The sequence below is a fragment of the Diachasmimorpha longicaudata genome, chromosome 9 (assembly GCF_034640455.1).
Source record: "Diachasmimorpha longicaudata isolate KC_UGA_2023 chromosome 9, iyDiaLong2, whole genome shotgun sequence".
Classification (NCBI taxonomy): Eukaryota; Metazoa; Arthropoda; class Insecta; order Hymenoptera; family Braconidae; genus Diachasmimorpha; species Diachasmimorpha longicaudata.
In genome coordinates, this window is record NC_087233.1 from 5,221,409 (window position 1) to 5,240,066 (window position 18,658).

The 18,658-nt window shown below is 37.5% G+C and overlaps 2 protein-coding genes and 1 long non-coding RNA gene across 8 annotated transcripts in view; 1 reads left to right on the forward strand and 2 right to left on the reverse strand.

Annotated features, from left to right (window-relative positions):
• Positions 1-212: 212 nt before the first annotated feature.
• LOC135165908 (carbohydrate-responsive element-binding protein) lies at positions 213-12,608 on the reverse strand. Of its 6 annotated transcripts, XM_064127702.1 has the most exons (12): positions 12,258-12,608; positions 12,109-12,147; positions 10,018-10,371; positions 6,523-6,629; positions 5,087-5,160; positions 4,626-4,751; positions 4,324-4,540; positions 3,469-4,205; positions 2,748-3,195; positions 2,197-2,677; positions 1,778-2,031; positions 213-1,244 (listed from the first exon to the last, which is right to left on the reverse strand). In XM_064127702.1, the coding sequence occupies exons 3-12, from the start codon at positions 10,359-10,361 to the stop codon at positions 1,123-1,125; spliced, it is 2,910 nt and encodes a 969-aa protein (XP_063983772.1). In that variant the 5' UTR covers positions 10,362-10,371; positions 12,109-12,147; positions 12,258-12,608; the 3' UTR covers positions 213-1,122. The 6 variants fall into 6 exon arrangements, with proteins under 6 accessions (XP_063983772.1, XP_063983771.1, XP_063983770.1 ...); XM_064127701.1 differs by having other exon boundaries at positions 10,018-10,367; positions 12,109-12,608; XM_064127700.1 differs by having other exon boundaries at positions 12,109-12,608.
• Positions 12,609-13,269: 661 nt separating this feature from the next.
• LOC135165920 (uncharacterized) overlaps positions 13,270-18,658 on the forward strand; it is a 29,921-nt gene continuing 24,532 nt past the window's right edge. The window contains exons 1-2 of the long non-coding RNA XR_010299596.1: positions 13,270-13,483; positions 14,255-14,370. This is a non-coding gene — a long non-coding RNA (uncharacterized LOC135165920). The remainder of the gene's footprint in view (positions 13,484-14,254; positions 14,371-18,658) is intronic.
• On the reverse strand, positions 13,928-18,484 carry LOC135165912 (cGMP-dependent protein kinase, isozyme 1-like). The gene is made up of 9 exons (XM_064127711.1): positions 18,023-18,484; positions 17,554-17,834; positions 17,015-17,429; positions 16,432-16,752; positions 15,924-16,155; positions 15,545-15,651; positions 15,213-15,449; positions 14,426-14,492; positions 13,928-14,353 (listed from the first exon to the last, which is right to left on the reverse strand). The coding sequence occupies exons 1-9, from the start codon at positions 18,244-18,246 to the stop codon at positions 14,258-14,260; spliced, it is 1,980 nt and encodes a 659-aa protein (XP_063983781.1). The 5' UTR covers positions 18,247-18,484; the 3' UTR covers positions 13,928-14,257.

Below are 18,658 nucleotides of genomic sequence, written 5' to 3' on the forward strand. Positions count from 1 at the left end.
AAAAATGTGTTTTTTACGGTTTTGTTATCACCTTGTCGATCCTTGGGATGAGTTGACAATTATTATTTTTTATTCAAAGCCACTGCTTTTCAAACGATTCATTCGTATTACGCTGATTTTATCGTGACATTTGATTTGCTGGTATTTGGGAGGAAAACTGGAAGGCAATGGGAGGTGTGTTTATTTGGGAAATGAATGGGTATTCCTTATGATTTGTTTTTTTATTATATTTTATAACAAATATAAGTAACTTTATTTCTTCTTTTTACATTCTTGGTACTAACTTGTAAATCCTTGCGATAGGTCAACAATTTTTTTGCATTCAACAAAAATGGGTTTTTATACAATAGAGGTCATTGGCATTTTGTATGATTTTACGGTGCCGGATTCGTATAAAAATATTCTTTAGAGTTTTTCTAACATTTTTAATGGAGTAGTGATTTTTTTGTAGTTATGCTGGAGTTTTTCATCAAAATTGTGGAAATTTGGGTTTTCTGCTAGGGGAAAGTTTTGCAGAAAATCAAATTAAAAATAAGAAAATTCAGTGGAAAATGAATTGCTCAATTTGTCCGTTATAAAATTTACAAAAATAATTAAATTTTTCACGTCTTGGGAATAAAAATTGATTTAGAAATTAAAATTTGCAGTTTTCCGAACATGAAAGAGACTGTTCTCTGAATTTTACAATTACTAAAAGCAAAAATTTAATCAAGAAGCACTTTCTCAATTTCTCCTTTAAATTCAAATTTTGATCTTTCATCTTATCTGGGAAGTATATTCCCATCTTGGGGATATATTGCCTCCCAAATTTTATCTAGATTGTTCAAAACAAGTATCTGTAATTCCTGGGATGAAAACATCAAAAATAATTCTTGTATATAAAGAAATAAAATGAAAAACAATCTAAACAACTATAAAAAATTTATAAATTTCCACATTTCGACGAAAATCCACTTGTACCCATGAAAAAAAAATCTCGAATTTTCATTAAAACCGAGAATAACTAGCAATTAGTCTAAACAATATTAAAATGAGATGAGACAAAAATTGCACTTTAGGTATTGAAAAAACTTGTGTTATCTTTGTGCTCGCTCTACCGAGATATTGATCATTTTGGTAGTGTCACTGCATTGATTTGCGTCTCTCAGTGTGATTGACAGCAGCCAGAGCTTCTTCAGGAAGGCGTCCAGGGTCTGAGAGGATCTCTGTCGCAGTGCAGAGATACCTCAGTGAATTCAAGACAGCTGAAGCGAAAATTAACGATGAAATTAAATTATTCCAGAGGATCAAATATTAACGAAGAAAATATTGAGTTGAGGATTCGAAAATGACACCACAAGAACGTTGACAAAAATTTCCGATTGACAATACTAATTATAAAAAAATCATTAAAAAATCTGAAGTATTAATTAGAGATCAATTTTAGAGGCGTTGCGCTTTGCTCAGATATTTCTGTGATATTTTAAGGGAATGTTGAAATTTTTCTCTATTTTCTGCATTTTAGCGGTTGGTCCGTTGATCAAATAAAGTTGCATATATAGATATATATCTATATATCGGTATATTTATATACACATATTTGTATAGTTCTGGTAGTAGGCTGCGAGAGACTATCGCCTGAATAAATAGAAAAAAATTGCGGGACAATAAATAACTTAAATAAATGAATTTGATAATCCGATTTCATTAGATCCCACACGGTACCTTATTCATCTTTAACTCTCCCAATCCATGCGAAAATGGATAAAAATCCACATGAAAATATCTATTAACTCACCTGGCCTGAGGTCGACTAGGGAACAGTGCTGCTCGACCCAGAGTATTGTGCTCCTGCAGAGGTCCTCGACACTCGCAGTGGAAACTGATGTATTGAACGACACCATCAGTGGCTCCAATAAGATACTAAAAATCCAAAATTTCCAATTTTCACGAGTGCGTTTCCTCACGTACTCATCAAACATTTCCTTCATCTTATTGGTGCGTTGGCGTGAAACTGGGGCACCAGTGGCTGGTAACATTGACTGACAGTTGCTGAAAATCAAGAATATTTTATAAAGATTAATTGATTGATTGACATTTTTATTTGTGTCGTACGATAATTTATAAGACATATTGATGGTCGCAGTGTTCTCGCTCTGATCATACCATCGTTTCCCTCGTGAAAATCGACAATATCTTATATCGTGGTTGACATACCTGATAGAAGTGTTAAGGCACTCGATCTGTTGTCTCAAATTCTCCATTTCCTCTTTTATCTGTGTTCTTTCATTTCTCAGTTGTCGAATATATTCAGCCCCTTTCTGCAGCATCGCAGCTTTGCTCAATTTAGTATTAGAATTTTGGCTCAACTGCGGAATAAGATTGTGGAGCGTATCAAAGCCATTTTTAATGTTGTACCTCCTCTTCTGCTCCGCATGAATATGTCCCACTCTTCTTTGCTCCTTATACCCCCCACCCTCGCGTTCCCCCTTAACGTAGATCCTTGATCCTGGTGACAGGGGACTGCCCAGGCTCATGGGACTGTGAAGAGGACTTAAACTCAATGCTTGAGGACTGTGAACACCACTGCTGTCCTTCGGAGAGCCTGGACTACCCTGTGACTGACTACTTGATAACAACATACCACTAGGACTACCCTGACTCTGAGCTGCACCGGGGCTATTTAGCTGGGCCCTTCCTGGAACCAACCAATCGTTTCGTGAAAAATCTGGGGATTTTTCTGTCTCATAAAAAGTGCCTTGACTTACCAGAACTGTTTAGTTGTCCACCACTGCTTCCCCCTTGAATCATCTGCATCATCCCCTTGCCACCAGTGCTCTGACCCCCTCCCAATCCTGTCATCTTATCCGGGCCAGTGCTGACAGTATACAGTCCAGCAGAATTATTCGTCAACAATTGCGCCAATAAGACATTATTGCTGACATTGATAGCAGGATCAGATACGGCTGATACCAGAGGAGGTGGATGATTTCGCTGACCACTGAGAGCACTGGAGCTTCTGCTTCTGCTCTTCACCTTCATCTGATACTTTGGAACAGCAAAAATCTCCTCTTTTTCACCGCCTTTAGGGAGGAGTTTTGCTGGATGAAGGGTTGGAGCTGTGAGATCAAGGCCTGGTGGCTTACACTGAAGGAGAATGTGAGATGACACTGGAGATGCTGACGAGACTGTCACGGTCATTTGTTGTGGGACATTCTGGCGATTAAAATGATTTTTTCATAGTTTTCGAGAAAAATGAAATTTTTAGTGATAACATCAGGGGGAGGGGTCGAGCATTATCCGAGCGGATAGGTGGATAGGGGTAAAATAGATAATGAGGGGAAATGGCCCCAATTTCCTCATGGCATCTTCTAGGACCCTCCCGTCCCCTCCCCCAACCAATATCCAGTACTTTGAGGCGAAAATGCCCCGGAATATCTGACTCATTTGTTTTATCAACAGCATCAAATGATATTCAAGAATCCTCACCTGCCCAACATTCTTCAAGTTGTTACCCCTGAACTTGAAGGGTTGATTTCCCTGCGTACCCTGTCCAATCTTGAAACCCTGTGACCCAATTCCCTTGAAACATTCCCCGATTCCCGGAACAGCGGTCGACAGTTCCTTGATGCCTCGGTTATTGAAACTACTGTCCTGAAGATTATTCAAGGCCATCTGAGGAGTATTCTGACTGTTCTGAATGGTGCCCATGTCCAGTTGATTATAGCTAGTCTGGTACGTGGGAAAAGTTGGTGAAGATTGATGCTGAATAGTCCTATTTGATCTTGAGGGCGAGCGCCCAGGTCTCTGGGGCTTCTCCCGTTGATTCTGATAGGCATCTGGTGATGTTGATAGGGGCCTGTATATTTGTGAGGGTTGAGGTGGGGCCTGTATGTATTTCGTGGGATACTGCAGGGTCTGGAGTGGGACAGGAGGTGTGGGAGGGGGCTGGGGAATGGTGGATGATGCCTGGGGCATTTGGGAGGGATTTTGTGGCTGGGGGGATTGGAGATTGGAGACCTGATTTATCGAGGACATCAACTCGAGGTCGGAGTAGGTGGAATTGAGGGTGGTAGAGCGAAAGAGGTCGTCTTCCTCGGGTACTGGGGTGAGTTTTGAGTTGAGATACACCTGAAGGGGCTCCAAAGTGTCCATGAAGTCGTCTAGATTTGGCTGGAGGGGACCCAGCGAGGGCTGAATGAAGTCAGCGAGACTCGCACCACGGGCTGGAATTTTTAAGGGGCCGGGGTCAAATTATGAATCTTGTCAGTTCGAATTTGCGAGGTAATTCTGACAATTTTTATTGCATTTAATTAATTGTATGCTGATGAAATCCGCACTCACCAATTTCTCGGGGATCAGGAAAATAAATTGGCTGATTTGAGCTTATTGTTGAGAATAACGTGTCAGTCATGAGTTCCATGTAATCCTCATCAACCATCATACTATCAGGGCCCTGTAGACCACTGATATTGCCATGGGAATTCATTAGACCCGATGAAAAACCCCCTGATGATCCCATACCACCGTTGCCCCAGTCCAGCATGTCCATCGATTCCAACTGCATTCACGAAATTATTTTTATCAAAATAAACCAATAATTTTTATTATAAAAATTTATTTATTAGGGAATGTAATTAGTTTACCATATCTATTCCATCTTTGTTGGTCCATCCGAGAATTTTGTTCCGATAGAACATTCGCCATTTTTTGTACTCTGCAGTTACCGCCGCCAATTTCCGTTTCCAGTATTTTCCTTCTAACACTACTGCCTGGGAAAATTTATAAATTATAAGCGATTGGCTTATGATTTCCATGATAATTGTAAGTAATTATGGTTTTTTATATTAAAAAAGTGTCCTGCGTTATGTTCACCCGTTGATATGCATTGATTCGTCAGAAAAATTTCGAAATTTGTATTGAAAGAGAAATTTTTTTCTTTCATAATAAATAAAAGTAATCGAGATGCATAAATTCAAGATCAGAGGTTTCACCTCTTGAGCTGTAGGAGCTGTTGGGGTGAAGCCAGATGACTTTCCAAGTGACTAGATTTTTTTTACCATGGCTTCGTTTTAATTAGGAACAGTGGAATCGTTGGAGTACTTACTTCAGGCTTGTTGTGAGTATCTACGTCCAGGGGAGAGGCAAATTGACACACCAGGGTATTCTGCTTCAGGATAACTGTAATAAGAAAAATTAAATGTCTGTTTAAGGTCTGTGTCCATTCCCCGAGGCCATAAACGTACATTTTTTAACTCCCAGAAATAAAAAAGTTACCAATTATTTTTAATGTGGAATTCAGGTTTCTTTAAATAAAATTTTCCATTACCAAAATATAAAATCTCTCAGTATTCTCAGAATCACGTTGACGAATATTAACAGCTCTCGTTCCAATACCCACTTTGTGACGACGCATTTTTAATCGAAATTGAAATATTTTTCGGTTCCTAAAAATAATTTTATTATGCAAATGCTAAAAAACCAACGAGAATTCCTTTCTCTTGCAGTTAATTTTTCAAATATCGCGTAAGCAGGGATTATTTCAAAAAATGTCATCATACATTTCTTATAGAAAATTCAATTTCCAACAAATCATGTATCATCATTTTTTTTTCTAAAACCATTCATTCTGAGGATAAAGCAATTTATAGTAAACTGGAAAACCATATTGTTCAAATTATTACGCTTTAGCACTTGCCGGTGTTTTTATTATCACTTCCTAAATTAAGTTCGTCTTTAGTTACCCCCCGACTCGCCAAAAACCCCCTGGAAACACTTTCGTGCCCCCCAAAACGTAAATAAATCAGTTGTGTCTCCAAATAACAAAAAATACCAATAACAGCAATAATTCAATAAAAATTGAGAAAATAAAAAGGAAAAAACAAACAAATTAATTAAAATCTCCCATCCCTCATCAAAAGAAGCAGAAATAATTCGCTAATTCACAGAAACTAACTCAAATCAACTGACAACTGCTTTCGTGTCGATCTGTAATGAAACAAACGCGACAACTCCCGTTTTCATAATTTTTTCTCTCAACTGGGGATAAAAAATCATTCACGTGCTGATATCGTGCACGTTCCTCATGTTTGCAAATCTTTATCATCGTATTAACACAACTAGACTCGTGTCTTATCGCTCAGACAGACTATCACACACTCATGTTATACTGAATTAGCTTAGAATCGCCTTCGCCAATTATTCCGTAATTAACCTGCTTGAGTTTTAACATTTCCTCTGATATCTCAAGATCTCCTACAGCCAGCGACTCCTGGTATGTCTCGTCAGATAGTTCAGAAAATTTCCCATCCAAAACCCTGGTCACAACCCATTTTGTCTCTCACTTTGAGAAGACACGAGCCGGAGAAAAATTTGATCGACAAAAATCCGGTTCCAGCGTTATCAAGAGAACTTGTGGAGATAAAGGGATTGAATAGCAGTGTTTTAAGCCAGAAACTTTTCTGCCTACGGATTAAAACTATCGCGGGTATTATTTGTGGAGAATTATTTTCTAAGAAATGTTGATTATCATGAGGGACTTACACTGCATGTGCCAACACCTCCAGATGACGTTGTTCAGCCTGATCTTGTCTTTCCATCGGAGCCTGATGCCTTTGAATCGATTCCACTTGGGAGACGTCAGCTTCTGTCTGAAACAAATTGATTTATCGATTGGCTGAGTAAAATTCATTATTTAATCTGTTCAACAACGCTGAATAAGTGAAAATTGCTGTCGTCACATAATTATCAATATATTTCTTCTAATTACATAATGACAGTTACATTACACAGTTCGTCTTCGAGTTGGACTGTTGGCTATTTTTCTTTATCAATTCTATAGTAAAGGGCGGGAAAACCTCCCAATCATTCACTAAAAATTGAGATATTCAATTCTGAATGTTTTACTATTTTTTACGAAGTTAATAATTAATTGTTAGTTGATTTTACGAATATTCATTTTAATCCACCTCTAGAGAAAATTGTGATCGATATCTCAGCTGACAATGGGAGAAAATGAATTGCTTTTTAGTATCACTGGAAATTTTCCTTGTTATCAATGGAGATATTGATTGATTTTTCATTTCCGCAATAGAGCTTAAGGAATTAAAATTATTGGAATTATCATTTCATGACATTTACTAACCGCCCAGTCATTCCTTTCATCTTATCTTTCGAAAGTATTTTTATTAACAAACCTACGCTTCCGCTATCATATAAAGATTATTGAAAGCCGCGCGTAAGTAGTTTAAATTGAAAAACGCGTTGGAGTTTGAGTTATTTTCGTGGAAAGAGTTATGTAAAATATGAGATCATCAAGGGCAACCCAACAGTCAGGTGTGTTTAAAAGAGATTGGAGAGGCTTTGACGAGCCTCCACCGCTCCTGTCATTGACAATCAGTGGTTCCAGGGTTAAAAAACATTGAGAAATGAATTTATTCTTCATTCGTTGTCATGAGAGACGGATAATTTGAAATCTGTTGATTCTGGATTTTTCAATCTTGTTTTTTGTGATCAGAAGGCGCGGTCGATCTTGCCCCTAATAGTGGCGAGATATATCGAGGTGGAAATTTTTAAAAAGTTGATCAGACGTAACTGATTACCCTTCCTAGTTTCAGAGACCCTGAAAAAAATTCTTGAGCATCAAAACCATCAACATCAACGTAGTTTTCCCTCGAGCCGACATCAGTCCTAAAATACCTCAAGGCCGGAGAAATCCGCTTAGAAATAATATCTCGCTCATTTCCACGCCTTTGAAAATCGTTACGACTTGTTGATCCTCCTCACCGTCACACCCCAAACCCATAATTAATCATCCACCAAGCTCTCAATCATGAAGACACACCTCCCCTTGTGTTGTAAGCGCACATGACAAATGACAGAGTAACAATCATAAAATCCCACTCCCCGCGCTATTCTTATCAGATAAAAATTGTTGTTTGTCTGGTGATAACCGTCGCTCGGGATGTAAAACAAATCGCTTCAACTCCTCGCAATCGATAAAATAGATTGACAATTGTCATTCACTGTACAATATTTATATTTTCTTGTGGCTAATCATAATTTCCAAATTTTCCACACATCTGGTTTCTTTAAATTTATGATACTATAAAAAATGCCACACGATAAAATATCACTCATACAAATATATTTGTTAATAAATTTATAATTACAAAAAAAATCGTAATATTATCGCGATTATAATTGTCAATTGATTTTTCGAGATTTTCGTCAATTTTAATATCGTATTGATAGACTCAGTGAGTGGCAAAAAAAAATCGAATTCCACCAATTCGATTTCTCTACTTGTGCGTCATTCATTCAGCAATAATGAAAACAAATAATTACGTATGACCCCTATCAACTGAGCACACAAACGTCAAAATTAAAATTAATGACTCTTTAAAAATATAGAACAAAAATAGCCAGCGATAAATTTGAAATTTTTTATTTCTATTAAATAAATGAATATTCGATAATATTCATATTTATCACATATTATTAGTTTATCTGTCAATATATTTGTGAATCATTTTTGCGCTGTTAATATTTTGTGCCATGTTGAAGGTATAAATCTTTGTTTTCGCTATTTTGGCTGTTTTTTAACCCCAACTATTTTGCCGAAGATACTTTGTCATGGCATCAAAGTTATAGTTCGACAAGAGATTGAGTTTTATTTCCTCATTTCTTAGTTCAATCAGGGCAAGGACAGGAAAATGTTAGTTGTTGCGTTGTTTCAGTTCAGGTATGACGTCACAATGACCTTGGTTTACCATACATATGATAAAATATGATAATCCGAGGGAAAATTATTGACGGATAAATTTCCGATTGTTTATTAAATTCCAGCTGGGATTTTTTTTCGTGCCAAATACGCAATAAATATTGATTAATTATCATTCATAAAAATTAATTGATGAAAACGTAGAAAGGAAATGAATATTTGAAATTAAAGATTTAGAAATTCTTATCGGAATTTTTTTCCCGAGAGAAGTTGCTCTCAAAATCTTCTACGAAAAAAAAATAAAGGTTTATTCATTTATTTTTGAACAATTTCGATCAATTATTTTGAAATTATTGATACAAATATCGGCCTAAAGACTCTAGAGACTCCGTTAAACTACCAAATTGCAAAATTTTTTGTTGTAAAACGATCGAACTATCATAATCTGTGGTAATTTATTCATGAGAGGAATTCACGTGAATGGAGAATAACTGTTTACGATTTTTCTCGGTGTAGTACGTTCACCGAGGCTGTTACTGTCTTCGACGGGTGTTACATAAGCACAATCAGTTGAGCCAACACGTGTTTAAGGGAAATTTGTTTTTTTATGTTTTTAACAAAGAACAGTAGGGTTAACTGATCAATAACTGTCTCACATATCTACATTTGATTGCAGACAATATTTCACTGTTAATCGCATGAAATTGTTGTTGACAGTCAATATTCGGTCTTAATATTTTACTGAAGTTTTCAGTTTGAATTAAAATATCGATGAAAATGAATTCTTTGGAATTGAACAAGGAAATATTAATTTCCTGACACTGGAAGCATAATTCACACCTGAAAATTTATCGGCATCAAGAATTCCATGATTTTCTTTGTCATTGATTCGCGGAAAAGTAAACCGGTTCCCACATGCGTATGCTTCTATGTCGTAATAAACTTACACGTGTTTCGATAAACATGAATATTCCACGATTATTTGCGTCAATTTTTTATAAATTCTCAATAAATATTTTTTTATCACTACTCCCTCCTATCCTTACCCCGTTTTAATTTAAATCGTGACAGAAAAATTGCACCCAGAGTGAGAAAAAATTCCATTTCTATCCGTTTTTTGCTACTTTAATGCTTCCATTCGGAAGCTCTACCTTGAGGTCGATATTTTACCAATTTGTGTTGATATTTAAAAAAATATTTAATTCTTATAAACAAGCGATACAACTTGTTTCCCAAACGATGGATTGTCTTTTCCGAAGTCTTAAAGCTGACAGGACGAAAGCTTCGACTAAATACATTAAAGAATCTCCACTCACCTGTACGCAAGTGACATACACTGAAACAACTTGTTCAACGAAGTTTCAATGCTGAGCTGTTGGGAGCTTTTCTCAGCATTCGATATGTTAACGAATCTCTCCAGGGAAAATCCCGGAGGTGCGACAATCGCCAGTTTAGCTGCCTCTTCCTCAGGCACTGGTACAGCAAGCTCATCCTCATCATCCTGATCGTCCGCTTCAAAATCCGAGACCATAAAGTGTCCAGAGTGAATTGCTTCCCTGGAGTCCCTCGATACATCATTACCCCGATGATATCCTTGATGCTGTGACATGTTTCTCCCCGTTATCACAGCTGGTTTACGACACATTAGCTCTGCCTGCATGTCAGTCTATCTAAAAGACATAATAACAGTGTTATCAATGATTTATTGATTAATCAATAGACATGAGCGAGTCCGGTGATTGGCAAAAAAATATTTTCTTGACAATCAGAATGCCAGGGATATGTCTGAATTTCTCATTTCTAATTTCGAGTTAATGGTATCGTAACTTGGAATGTTTGTATTAATACCGCTAAGTGAAAGTTTAACGATCATTACGATAATTGCCTCGGTTGATTCAATTTTTTAATGACAATTTTAGAAATTTTAAATTTGTCATCGGTTTCCCCGAAAAATATATTTTTGATGGTTCCTTGAAATGTGATGTCTCAAACTCAATCGATCATGAATGAACCGAAGAAATTTGGTTGAATTTTCGTTTAGAAATTGAGTAGATTTGGAATATAATGACGGATATCGCTACTTTTCGATAAACGATAACAAATGAATGAAAGATAAAATCAACAGCAAAGTATTCAACAAATTGTCGAGTAATAATAGCAGCTAATAATCGGATACAATTAACGGTAAATTATCAGATAAAATCGCCTGAATGGTAATTTTTAGAAATACTGGATCTTATATATTTGTGAGTGCCCAGTCGTTTGCGAACAATAAATTATAAAAAATCGTTTCCTCGGGGTTTTGGTAGGGCTAAGGGTAGAGAAGAAGTGGGGGGATGATACTATTTGGCCTATGGAGAAATCCGGAGTTTCTGAGGATAAATACGAGGCATATTTTCGACTCAAGTGGAGTATTTTCCTCAGTTTCAAAGAGATTGAAGTTCAAGGCCAGTGTTCGGAACCGGGAATTTCCGTGATTACGGAATAAGATGATTATAAACCCTCTCTCTCTCTCACCTCCTTCCCGGAAAATTTCCGGAAAAATAGAGAATAAAATTGACGGTGAATTGTCGGGTTTCTTGGCAACTTCGCCACTGTGCGTTAATTAATGGACGAAAATAATAAATTCCCGCCGTTCAAAGTCAATTTTTTCCCACACGTTTTAATCACTAGATAAACACATCATGAACTTTGTACTGGAGAATCACGACACTAAATAAAACCCCTTAATTTTAGTTCTAAACAACCAGACACTCGAAGTGATTTGGGGGAAGACATTTTACTGCGATTTTTTCCTTTTCTACAAACAAAAATCTTGTTTGACAAACATCCCAGTCTTTCATTGTCACTAGTGGGCTGATGACCTCAAATGGAATATTTTCCAAAACTAATCCGATAAAACGTTATCAACATCTTTATTCGCTGATTAAACAGAATAGTTTGAATTCAGAAGTCTGTCCATGAAATAAAATTCACAAAAACTGAGAAAAAATACGATTTCTCTTCTGAATTGTTCCCGAAAAGAAAAACAAACAAAACAAAAAAAAAATGTCTACGTCACGACCGCCCACTGAACCCATTGAACAATCCCTGAACACATGTATAAACAAATATCCAGGGTGACTGAACTTAAAAAAATCCAATAAAAACTGCGTCTAAAGAAATTAACAGTTAACAACAAAATTTTCGCTTCAAAAAATGGTCATTTCATGGAGGAACTTTTTCCTCAGACATTTCGCGAGCTAAATATGTCCATAACCTAGAACAAGAAGTTTATCAATTTGCACTCGAAGACGACAAAAACAAATTAATTAACCTCTCACTCCCCAATCCCCTCCCCATCATGAAATTCACCCCCCTGACCTAGTGAATTCATGAAAGTCGATTGATACGAATGAAAAATTTACCTTTCACTTTATCGAGAGGAGAGCTGATCAGAATGGACACTATGAAAAAGTAGAAATAAAATCCTGAGGTCTCGTAGTTGATTGAATAAAAAAATGTTGCAACAAATCACAAAGATGTGAACACTGATAACTGGCACAAGAAGACATACGATAACGCACTGGAGATCACAGAACAGGCGTTGATTTCTCCCCAGAATTCTCCGGATGCCCTTGAAATTGATGATTCGAGGGCTGAATGATTATTAAAAAATGTATAAAACGTTAAATTCCGGATAATTCAAGTGGCCTGGACACCATTGGCATCAGCCTGGCCGTTCTGAGCCCCTTTTTTTCACTGGACGACGAATACTGTCTCATGGCTGCACCGAGAATCACATTATTATGAATCTCCCAATAACTCAAGGATCGAGGAAAATGGGATAATAAATTGATTTTAGTAGTAACACGCGTACAGTTGGAGTTTATTGTGATGATAACACGACTAACTGGGGGAGCCCGAGGGACACCAGCTGATGGACTAGGAGCACGAGAGGGGGCCAATGCGCCTGCGTAGATGACCACGTGGTTGAGAGACTAGTTGATGATTCTGGCACCAGAGAGCACTGGAGTCGGTTTTTTGTGCGTGGGATTTTTCAAATGGTCGCTGGAAGGGGGTGACCCGAGACCCGAGGGGATGGGCTGAAATAGACGTTGGGATGCCGGCGGTCAGGTGGTCTCGCGCTGGCACTAGCTCTGACCCCGACGGTGGGCGCACCACTGTCGATTCTGACGCTTGGAGAATTGCAGGCACCTGTAAATCGACAGTGGCCGACAGGCGCCCGAAAATTCGCCGGTTAATTAAAAAATTACTTCTCCGTCCCTAATGACTATGAGGGAATGAAACCAAAGCTGTTCCGAGGAGAATTAAATTCGGCTTCGAACCCCTTTGGTTTTGTTCGTTAATATTTATCAGGAAGGGCGATAGATTGTTTAATTAGTGGAGAAATATTTGGGGAACTCTCTTCGGCTGCACAGCTACTGACACCGGCAATTCCTTTAGTCGTCAGAATCGACGGTGGCGCCTCCACCGGTGGCGTCATTAGTACTGTTAGCGTGGGGTCGCGGACGGCCTGGATGTGAGCTACCCCTTGAGGTTGTCTTCTTTGGTCGGATCAGGTGACTAATAGGCTCGAAAGACCGCCAAAATAAATTATAAAGTCGTAGTAAACATTGATCGGAAAGTTTGTCGCATAAAAAGTGGTTTTCGGTAAATTAGGGAAAATCGTGGAGTTTAGGGGCCTGGGACGCCATGGACCGGATAAACCGCCATTTTCAGTGCTTTGTTGCAGCTTGTGGAAGCATCTCATGATGCCAGGCAGGCATTAGTGTAATAATAGTTAGTATCATATTTTTAATTAATAATGAATACCTCAGGATATCAAAAAAACGACGCCAATTTGTATTTGCATCAGGAAAATGGAAGAATCAGATGCTAATACACGACCCTAAGTCACTGCATTTGTTATTCAGTGAATTGAAAGTTGGATATTCATAGGGTTTCCTGCAGATCATGTTTATTTGTTGATCTGCAGGGACGATAATGCTGGATGTAAATTGTTTAGCAACCGAGCAGTGGTGACTATGCTCCTCAATTCGTTATAATGAACAGCAATTTAGGTGTCAGTAATTTGCTGTTCAGTAAGAAGATCAAAAATTAATTTTTACTTGAATGGCAAACGGTCTTGTTGTCGTGATCATGAACTGGCTCATTCCCATCAATTATATATTGACGAAAAAAAAACTCAGGCTCACTATTTGAGTGATAAAAGTCGATTAGGGACTCATTAATTTATTCGCAACTTGTAATTACCAGAAAAATCCATATTCAGACTTCGTCAATTAATCCTATAGAATACAATTTTTTTGTGTCGTTGGAAATGATAAATGTTAGGTATTTAGATATGAATTTATTTATTATTTAGGATTAATTCGAGGAGTAAATATTAGCGATACGCAGTATTTAAGGCGGTATTATGTAATCATGAGGGTTATCAAAGCAACAATGTTCATGATATGTCAAAAGTCGCTCAATGGATCGCTTAATGTGAAATTAATAATTGTAGCAACGAAATGTCTGCAGATTTTTCAATTATTGGCATTTTTTCAGAGTTCAAAAGTCCGTGTCCCATCCGGAGAAGTCATTGGCCGCTACCTCGCGCTCCAGGGGGTACTTGTCGAAGTGTCTGGTATCCACGGGACCATTCAACTGGAATTTCGATGATGGTGAGTGTTTAATAATTTTATTTCTCGTGAAAATCAAATATTACTTTTCGGTTACCTTGAGAATTATTGGAGACCGTAGGGTCTGGTTACGCAGGGCCTTCCAGTCGAAGTGGGAGAACCAGCTGAAATTTTTTTTGGGTCATTATGAGCTCCATTAGTGGCCCCAATATATCATGAACCGTATTCATAACGTTCACTAGTTCTTGGAGACGTTTTAGGGCCCGAAAAGTCGTGACAGTCATAAATCATTTTTTTCGTTTATTTTCGCGCTTTGAACTTTGGAAGTGAGTAATAATTATTGAAAAAAAAAATCAGTGCTCTAAATTTGAAGCAAGACCTTGAGAAGTCTAACTGAATGTCTCCGACATTTTTAAAATTTTTGAGAACTGAAATAATATTTAAAGAACAAATAAAGCAATTTTTTCAAGTTATTAAAAAAAGGAATAATATCGTATTTTTCAACTCAATAAAATTAAAAAATGAATTGACTCCTTAAATAAATAAACAAACGTGCCTCTGGGCTGCATTAAAAACCCTAAGAACTTTCTTCGAACTTCCTCGAAGGGAAATAACTTGAAAAAAAAAAAATAAGTAAAGAAAAGAAATCAAATAATCCAAGTAATACGAAAAATTAAAAATCAAAAGAATTTTTTAAAACTGATAATTTACGCAACTTTTTCTTCAACTATCGATACCCTTCGCCCAATTTTTTGAGGGATTGGCTAACGATAAAAAAAAAAATTCATGCGCAAAAAAATTAAATTATTGTCATTATATTTTTCCTGGATTTTGGGAGTTGTGGGGATTTAATGACCCGAGGATATATTTTTTTTTCTACTCACTGGTGGTTTCGGATGTCACTAATACCCGCCCTCAGGTAACCCAGTCGTTCCACCGGTTTAGGACGCAATAATTTCTTTATAATACTCTGAGCACTGGTTTTTAGTCCTGGCATTTGTGTAGAGTCTACTCCGTCTACTATTTTATGATACAGTGTCACTCTGTCCTCGTCATCGAAGGGCGGATGACCTGTCAGTAGCTCAAATATGGTGATACCCAGGGACCAATAATCAACAGCTCTAATTAACAAGAAAAATCCAGTAGATTACGAAATAAGATTGAATATTTTTTAATTTTTATTTTACGAATCTTTAGATTCGTCCGTATTATTCACCTGTCATGTCCCTCCTCTAGAATAATCTCAGGTGCCATATATTCAGGAGTTCCCACGAATGACCAGGTCTTATACGGACCTATTCTCTTGCTCGTTCCAAAATCAGTCTAAAAAATTATCTGGACTCATTATTAATTACTGACGACGTTCGAAAGTATGAAAAAATTCTACAAAATTTCGGAAACTAAATGAATTCATTTTTAAACTATAAAAAATTTGGCTTCATCTTCAGTTTTTTTTACTGTTTCCTTTTGCCCCTCCCCTGGTTAACAAATATCATAGTCATAGGGGATTTCATAGGATTTTTTCATACTTGTTGAAACGACCAGCAAAGCTGGAGTCAATATGCTCTGAATAAGGGATCAGAGTGATCAATTACCAGTTTAGCGTAACCCCGAGAATCCAACAAAATATTATCTGGCTTCAAATCTCTGTAAACAATATCTTGAGAGTGCAGATGATCGAGTGCCTCGATCGTGCAGGCAGTGACGAATTTTCCTGCTGAATTGTTGAATTTGCAGTTTCTGTACAAAAGTGTCCTTAAATCGCCACCGAGGCAAGCCTCCATGAGAAAGTAGACATATTTCGCGTCTTTGTACGTCTGATGAAGCCTGTGAATTCCAGAAATAACGATTCGATTTTTTAATTATCGTTTTTCGGACACCGGCGCCGTAGGCGACCGGGGTTTGGCCTTGATAATTTGATGATTGATGAATGGAAAAGTTTAGAAAGAATGCGAATAGTTGTCGATTGCTATTATCAAAGCTCGTGGGGTAAAGTGTCCTCCAGAGATGATAATTCACAAAAAATTGAAACCGTAAAAAATTATTCAATTTAAGAATATCATCAGCGAGAAATTAGAGGAGGATGAAGAATTTTTGACTCACCGACATATAAAATGAGATTTGCACGCCTTCATGATGTACTTCTCGTCCAGAATATACTTCTGATGGTCCAAATTCTTAACGAGATTCTTTTTAATTTTTTTCAGTGCAAAACTAACATTTGGAATTGATCTAGTTGTGACTAATTGAACTCTGCCGAAGCTTCCTTCACCGATGACAGCTTTTACCTCGAGATCGGATAATTTTACGTCGGGGTAGTCACTTATCCATTGAACTTGCAGGGATCGTTTCCTCATCTCGTACTCTGACTTCCAGTCGCGTTTTTTTATCGACTCCAGGTCACCCAGATAATTCAGGAATGTTCTGAAAATTTGGATTAAAACTCCCTGAATTCTCCTGAATTTTTCAGAAATTTGTATTCTCTGGAATTTTCTACTTCCCTAGAAAATCTTTCTTTCAAAAAATTTCCCACTTCTCAAAAAGATCACGAACAACATCAAATTGTCATCAGCTTTGAAAAATTTCAAACTTTCCCGAAACAAATAAAATCGGAAAAATATTCACTGCTGACAATTCACATCTTTAAAACATTCGTAATCTTCTTTTTAATTTTTTAATTACTTACCTTCGATCAATAGCCAGACACTCGGCTCCTCGATCATCTGCAATGGCATTCGCCTGTCTCTTGTTACCACCTGACTCATACAGCGCCTTCTCCCCGAAGTAGTCGCCCCCTTCGAGCACCGCGAGGGTCACTTCCTCACCATTATCTTGAGTTTTTGTGATTTTTACGTTTCCACAGTTGATTATATAGAACTTATCTCCCACATGACCTTGCTTAAGGATGTAGGACCCTGCGGTGAAGAACTCCACGTTCATTAGGTCCGATATCTTCGATAAAACGTGCCGCGGGAGGTCCTTGAGCAGGGAAATTTTTTTGAGCGCCTCAATATTGCTCTCAACAGTTTCCTGAGCGCTCTTGATTCTCGCCGCGACGAATGCCACACGTTCCAACACCCAGACCTTACCCCCGGCCTTCACTGAGGATCAAACTCAAGGTGAAATGAATTAAGACAGATATACCGGCCTCTGGAAGATTTTTCCAAAGATTTCTAAAGAATATTCCGATGTTTTTTTTCTACGTTCATTAGTTATCGTAATTACCATTGACTGAGACCGCTCTTTTCACATTGTACAGCAAGGCTAGCTCCCCGAAGGCAACTCCAGGCCCAAAACTACCCTGGAACTCGCCCCCCTTGAAGATCTCAAACTCTCCTGTCTCGGAAACGTACAAGTGATGACCAATATCTCCTTCCTTTATTAATTTAGTCTTTTTTGGGAAGAGTCTAGGGTACATCGTGGACACTATCATGTCCACCTGGTGATCCTCCATCTTGTACAGGAAATTATTGCGCTTTATTGCGTCGATTATCCTCTTCTTCTCCCTTAGAACGAAAAATAGAATTTTGTAACAGCAGTAATTGCTTAAAAAGTAGTAAAATCACTGCAATTAATTTTTTTAATGAGTCGATAGATCAGATGGAAGACATTCAATGGCGGGAAAAATTCGATAAATTATTGTAGCTTTTCTTTCACTTTTTTGGAAGAAAAATTTGAGGGATTTTTCACTCACTCAATAGTCTTTCTGAAAATAGGGATCTCCTCGTCCTTAGTCACTTGTGCAGCACCAAAAATCGCATCCTTTCTCACTTGAGTCAGTCTCCTATAAATCTGCTGCTCACCTTCAGTCTTTTTCCCCTTGTTGGTCTTTTTTTTATTAGCTAACCCAGTCACCACTAAATTTTGCGTCGAATGCCGCATCCAAGGGCAGCACCTCCATTTTTTAATCTCCTCCATTATCTCCTCATCTCAAAATTTGGTTCATTCTAACGAAAATTATTTTTCGACTCCAAAAAAATCCCGAAAATGATCATTTAGATTATCTTCACACTCTATATTTCCTCCTCAGACCTTCGTTTCACAATGATTAATTTGTTTTAACAAAAAAAATATTGATAAGTGATAAATGTCTCAAAAATATGTTGAGGATTGGAGAGATTCTCTCAGATTCAAGTAGAAAAAGTCATCGGACTGAAAGCTCACACTGTACTGACCAAAAGACCTCGATAAATCGATCTTATCGCATTGATACCACGAGATTAAATATGTCACACATTTTTTCCATCAATACTTCTCACGACAATTATCTTTAGTGGTTTAGTGCGGTTATGCGTTGATGTCGATTACCGGTAATCAATCTATTGTTTGC

Bases quoted from the DNA above. Each gene is read 5' to 3' on its own strand.
- LOC135165908 (XM_064127702.1), bottom strand. From the start codon at position 10,361: ATGCAGGCAGAGCTAATGTGTCGTAAACCAGCTGTGATAACGGGGAGA. The intron at 4,541-4,625 runs GTAAACTAATTA...TCGTGAATGCAG, and splicing joins ACAAAGATGGAATAGATATG to TTGGAATCGATGGACATGCT. The intron at 2,032-2,196 runs GTATGTCAACCA...CTTGATTTTCAG, and splicing joins TGCCTTAACACTTCTATCAG to CAACTGTCAGTCAATGTTAC.
- LOC135165912 (XM_064127711.1), bottom strand. From the start codon at position 18,246: ATGGAGGAGATTAAAAAATGGAGGTGCTGCCCTTGGATGCGGCATTCG. The intron at 15,450-15,544 runs GTGAATAATACG...CTTGTTAATTAG, and splicing joins CTAGAGGAGGGACATGACAG to AGCTGTTGATTATTGGTCCC. The intron at 14,354-14,425 runs GTAACCGAAAAG...TCGAAATTCCAG, and splicing joins GGTCTCCAATAATTCTCAAG to TTGAATGGTCCCGTGGATAC.